This window comes from Geospiza fortis, unplaced genomic scaffold (genome assembly GCF_000277835.1).
Source record: "Geospiza fortis unplaced genomic scaffold, GeoFor_1.0 scaffold450, whole genome shotgun sequence".
Lineage (NCBI taxonomy): Eukaryota > Metazoa > Chordata > Aves > Passeriformes > Thraupidae > Geospiza > Geospiza fortis.
This window is the reverse complement of record NW_005054416.1, coordinates 2,403,378-2,407,766: the sequence shown is the minus strand read 5'-3', so window position 1 is coordinate 2,407,766 and position 4,389 is coordinate 2,403,378. Positions and strand designations below refer to the sequence as shown.

The 4,389-nt window shown below is 61.7% G+C and overlaps 2 protein-coding genes across 2 annotated transcripts in view; one reads left to right on the top strand and one right to left on the bottom strand.

The window, feature by feature from the left end:
• Positions 1 to 92: 92 nt before the first annotated feature.
• On the top strand, positions 93 to 3,031 carry TKFC (triokinase and FMN cyclase). Its single transcript, XM_031061554.1, has 14 exons — positions 93 to 272; positions 343 to 421; positions 520 to 609; positions 722 to 756; positions 853 to 937; positions 1,012 to 1,101; positions 1,185 to 1,301; positions 1,472 to 1,591; positions 1,679 to 1,816; positions 2,073 to 2,179; positions 2,263 to 2,366; positions 2,445 to 2,478; positions 2,585 to 2,674; positions 2,755 to 3,031. The coding sequence occupies exons 1-14, from the start codon at positions 144 to 146 to the stop codon at positions 2,920 to 2,922; spliced, it is 1,386 nt and encodes a 461-aa protein (XP_030917414.1). The 5' UTR covers positions 93 to 143; the 3' UTR covers positions 2,923 to 3,031.
• Positions 3,032 to 3,504: 473 nt separating this feature from the next.
• The window catches only part of LOC102037113 (cytochrome b ascorbate-dependent protein 3), a 2,346-nt gene continuing 1,461 nt past the window's right edge, over positions 3,505 to 4,389 (bottom strand). Inside the window, 3 exon segments of the mRNA XM_031061555.1 lie at positions 3,505 to 3,767; positions 3,880 to 4,036; positions 4,257 to 4,389. The exon segment at positions 4,257 to 4,389 is cut by the window's right edge and continues 22 nt beyond it. Of these exon segments, the coding sequence (XP_030917415.1) occupies positions 3,744 to 3,767; positions 3,880 to 4,036; positions 4,257 to 4,389 (314 nt within the window). The 3' untranslated portion in view covers positions 3,505 to 3,743.

Here is a 4,389-nt window from a genome sequence, read left to right as displayed (position 1 = left end):
GGAGCAGGTTGGGAACACACCGGGGTGGAATTCTGGGGTTCCTCCCCCGAGTGCTGCATCATTCCCGTTGTCTCCACATCCATCCTGCAGCCGGGATCCTCCTGATTGTGAAGAACTACACTGGGGACCGGCTGAATTTTGGGATGGCCCTGGAGCGGGCGCGGGCCGAGGGGACCGACGTGCGGATGGTGGTGGTGGGCGACGACTGCGCCTTCACCAAGCCAGGGAAAGCCGGGCGCCGTGGGATCTGTGGCACCATCCTCATCCACAAGGTTCTGCTGGGACCCTTCGTGGGGATTTGGGGAATTCTGGGGGGTTGCTCACCCGCTCTGCCCCGGACAGGTGGCAGGAGCTCTGGCTGAGGCGGGAGCGAGCTTGGATGAGATTGAGAAGAAGGCAATGGCGGCTGCCAAAGTCATGGGTGCGTTGTGTTATCCCATGGGAATGCTGCTCTCTGTCCCCCAGCTCCTGAACCCCAAAAATCCCCCCAGTTTTAACAGAACATTCACACCTGCACAGGTACCCTGGGTCTCAGCCTGTCTCCCTGCAGCATCCCAGGATCCAAGCCCTCCTTCCAGCTGGCTGAGGACGAGATGGAGCTGGGGCTGGGTGAGGAGCGGCCCCTTGGTGTCCCTCTTGGGTCCCTGGAGGGTCCGAGTGTCCCTGCCCCCCCGGGGAGGCGTCACCAGGGCTGGGATGTGACATGGCCCCATCTCCATAGGGATCCACGGCGAGGCTGGAGTGCGCAGGATGAAGGTGAGGAGGAAATCCTGCTGCTTCCTCCCCATTCCCAGATCCCCCTATCCCCAGACCTTCCCACTCTGCTCGTCCCCTTCTTCGTGTCCCCTCCAGATGCTGCCGGCAGATAAGGCTGTGGAGACGATGCTGAAGCACATGACGGATCCATCCAGTGCTTCCCACCTGTCCCTGACCCCTGGTGAGCTCCCCAGGACCCTCTATGCTCCTCCAAATCCCCTGGATCCCAGTCTCACCCTGCCCCCCGCCCTGCAGGATCCTCTGTGGTGCTCGTGGTGAACAACCTGGGTGGATTGTCCTGCCTGGAGCTGGGAATTGTGGCTGGAGCTGCTGTGCACTGCCTGGGTGAGTGCAGAGGGGAGCTTGGGATCCCATTCCCTGGCGCCGGCCCTTCTGGAATGACCCTGTCTCGATCCTGGATCCCACAGAGAACCAAGGGATCCGCATCGCCCGGGCCTTGGTGGGATCCTTCATGACGGCGATGGAAATGGCTGGAGTCTCCCTCACCCTCATGCTGGTGGATGAGGAGCTGCTCAGGTTGATCGGTGAGTTCCCAGTGGGAATGTGGCCTGGGATTGGGGCACGGGGGTTTCCACATGCTGGGTGATGGGACACAAGGTCGGTGGGATGTCTGGGAGCAGAATTCCTGGCTGCTGGGTGTGCCAGTGAGGATCCAGTGGGATCCTGAGCCACCACACGCCTCTGGCTTTTCCAGATGCCAAGACCATGGCCATGGCGTGGCCCAACATTCTCGCAGGACCAGCGACCACCCGGAGGGAGGAGGTGCCAGCCCCAGTAGAGCCACCCAGGAAGCCAGAGGATGAGACTGGAACTGGTACAGGGCTCCCATCCCTTGTCACACCCGCCTCTCCGTGCCTCAGTTTCCCTCAGGAATGTGCAGGGATGCATCTCCTCTCCGCAGGGCTCAGCATGGCGCGGGTGGAGCGGGTCCTGCAGCGGGTGTGCAGCACCTTGCTGAATATGAAGGAGAAGCTCAACGAGCTGGATCGGGGAGCAGGTGACGGGGACTGCGGCCACACCCACGCCCAGGCGGCCCAAGGTGGGTGTGGGGGCCATTATCCAGGGAATTGTGGGGAGTGCTGCCCCAATGGCACCTCCCAGGAGCAGGGAATTCCCCAGGACATCCCTTCTCAGGACTAAGGAAACCTGGGGTGTTCCTTCCTGTAATTGTATCCTGGAATGTCTCTGCATCCAGGCAGCTTCCCTATGGAATTGAAGGCTGTCCCTGCTTGTCCCCGCGAGGCACAGGGGACTGCAGGGCCACCCCCATCCTGTTATCCCTTCTATTCCCACAGCCATCCAGGAATGGATGCGCTCCCGGCCACCTCCGGCTGCCCCAGCCCAGCTGCTCTCCTCCCTGGCTGATGTGGTGCTGGCGCAGATGGGAGGCTCCTCCGGAGTGGTGAGTGGGAATGGGAATGGACATGGGAATGGGGGAACACACCTGGCTGTGTTTCCAGGCTGAGATGGATGGTGTTCCCAAAGCTCTACGGGCTCTTCCTGACGGCGGCTGGCCAGAGCCTGCGTGGCCGCAGCGATTCCGCGGCGTGGGCTGATGCCATGGATGCCGGGATTGAGGCCATGCAGAGGTCAGTGCCGGGGGACGTGGAACCCCAGGGCCCCCTGGGAATCCCAATCCCCCCTGAATTTCCCTGCATCCCACACAGGTACGGAGGAGCCGCCCCAGGAGACCGGACAATGGTGAGTGCTGGGAGAGCCCAGGAACCAGGAAGGCTTCCAGGAAGACGCCAGGGAGTTCCCACCTGGCCTCAGCCCTGGCTGCCAGACTAATTGCCACTCTTTGCAGCTGGATTCGCTGTTTGCAGCTGGACAGGCTCTGCATTCCCTGCGCAGTCCCGGTGCTGACCCAGTCCAAGTGCTGGCGGCAGCTGTCCAGGTATGGAGAGCTGGGACAGTGGGACAATTGGATGGGAATCCCTGCCATTGTCCTGGAGAACACCCTGTTTTCCCCGGCAGAGCGCGGAGGCGGCGGCGGAGGCCACCAGGCACATGGAGGCTGGGGCGGGCAGAGCCAGCTATGTGCACTCATCCCGGCTGGAGCAGCCCGATGCCGGGGCTGTGGCAGTGGCAGCAGTGCTGGGAGCAGTGCTGGAGGGGATGCGGGACCCCCTGGGCACTCAGTAATTACAGGGATGTGTATCCCTAAAAATCTGTGCCTCCTTGTAGTGATTGAAACGGTTATCACAATAAACCCTTGTCCCCTGCCATGTGACAGGGAGGTGTATCCCAACAAGCCCCTGTGTTCCTTCAAGGATGTTTCTCCATAAACCTTAGGACGTGGCCCCCAGTAACCCTCTGTGTCCCCCATGCTAGCTTGGAGGGGTGGGATGGTGGAATCTGGGGGTGTGGGGGTGCCCCCCGTTGCTCCAGGCTGGAAAGGGAGATGGGAACAGGGATCCTGTGACTGGGGGAGGAAGGAAACCCAGGGTGTGGAGGGGAAACCACAGAGCTCACATGGCGCTGGGCACGGGGTCTGGGGGCGAGTCTGAGAAAGGGGCAAAGGAGAAGCAGGGACAGGGCAGAGCATTATCCTAAATCCCGTGGGGTGACCACGGGAGCTGTCCCATGTCTCCAGGCAGCCAGCAAGGACAAGCCCTTGGAAGGGACAGCTTGGCTTGGCCAAGACCTGCTCCCAAGTTCCCACCTCTCCCACCCCAGCTCCCAGGCCCTTGTCCCCAGGGATTTGAGTGCCAGAGCCCTGCAGAAGCCAATGTTTTATTCCATGTCCACGAGGTCCCTGAGTGGCTCCACCCTGAGCCAGATCCTCTGGAGTGGCAGTGATAAGGATGCTCCTCGTTGTCCCAGCAAGGCTCCGGCAGCTCCAGCTGCAGCGTTGAGGGATGGCACCGGCAAGCACTGGGGTTGGGCATGGCCCGGGATCCAGGCAGGAGCTGGCACGTGGAGGCACAAGGATGCAGCTTGGCAGTGCTGGGAGATCCCTGGGATCAGCGCTCGGCAGAGAGCAGGGGCTGTGGGAGACAGGGATGAGCCGGGATCCCTCAATCCTTCCCCACCCTCGGGACTGTGCTGGGGGGCAGCTTCCCAGTTTGGCTTCCCAAATCCACCCAGTGCCTCCTGTACCTGGCGGGAGTCCGGGGAGTCGGAATCTGGGCGCTTCCAGCTGGGCCTGGCCAGGGCAGCCACCACCAGCACTCCAAAAATGAGGATGAGGAGCCCCAGGGTGTTGGCAAACACGGCCTCAGCCGGCAGGAGCTTGTACGCCATGGTCCCGTTCTTCCTGGAGTGGGGAAAAGAGGCTGGGAATGTTCTGGATATTCCCAAACTCCCCCCCCAAACCTTGCAGGGAAGTGTGCAGGGAGCCACACACCTGAGGAAGTGCTCAGTTCCCTTTGCTCTGCGCTGGTCCCTCCCAGATCCAGCCCAAATCCACATCCTGAGCCCCCGAATCCCTGTGAGGGATCTTCTCAAGCCCACCCCTCCCTGCCCCTGACACTCACAGGCTGAAGAAAAGCTTCTCGTTGATTCCTGACACGCAGGAAGCCACAGACAACATGAGGATGGTGGAGCCAAAGAAAACATGGATGGGCTTGTAGAGTGCCCGGAGCCAGGTAGGAGCCCAGGGAAGCAGGA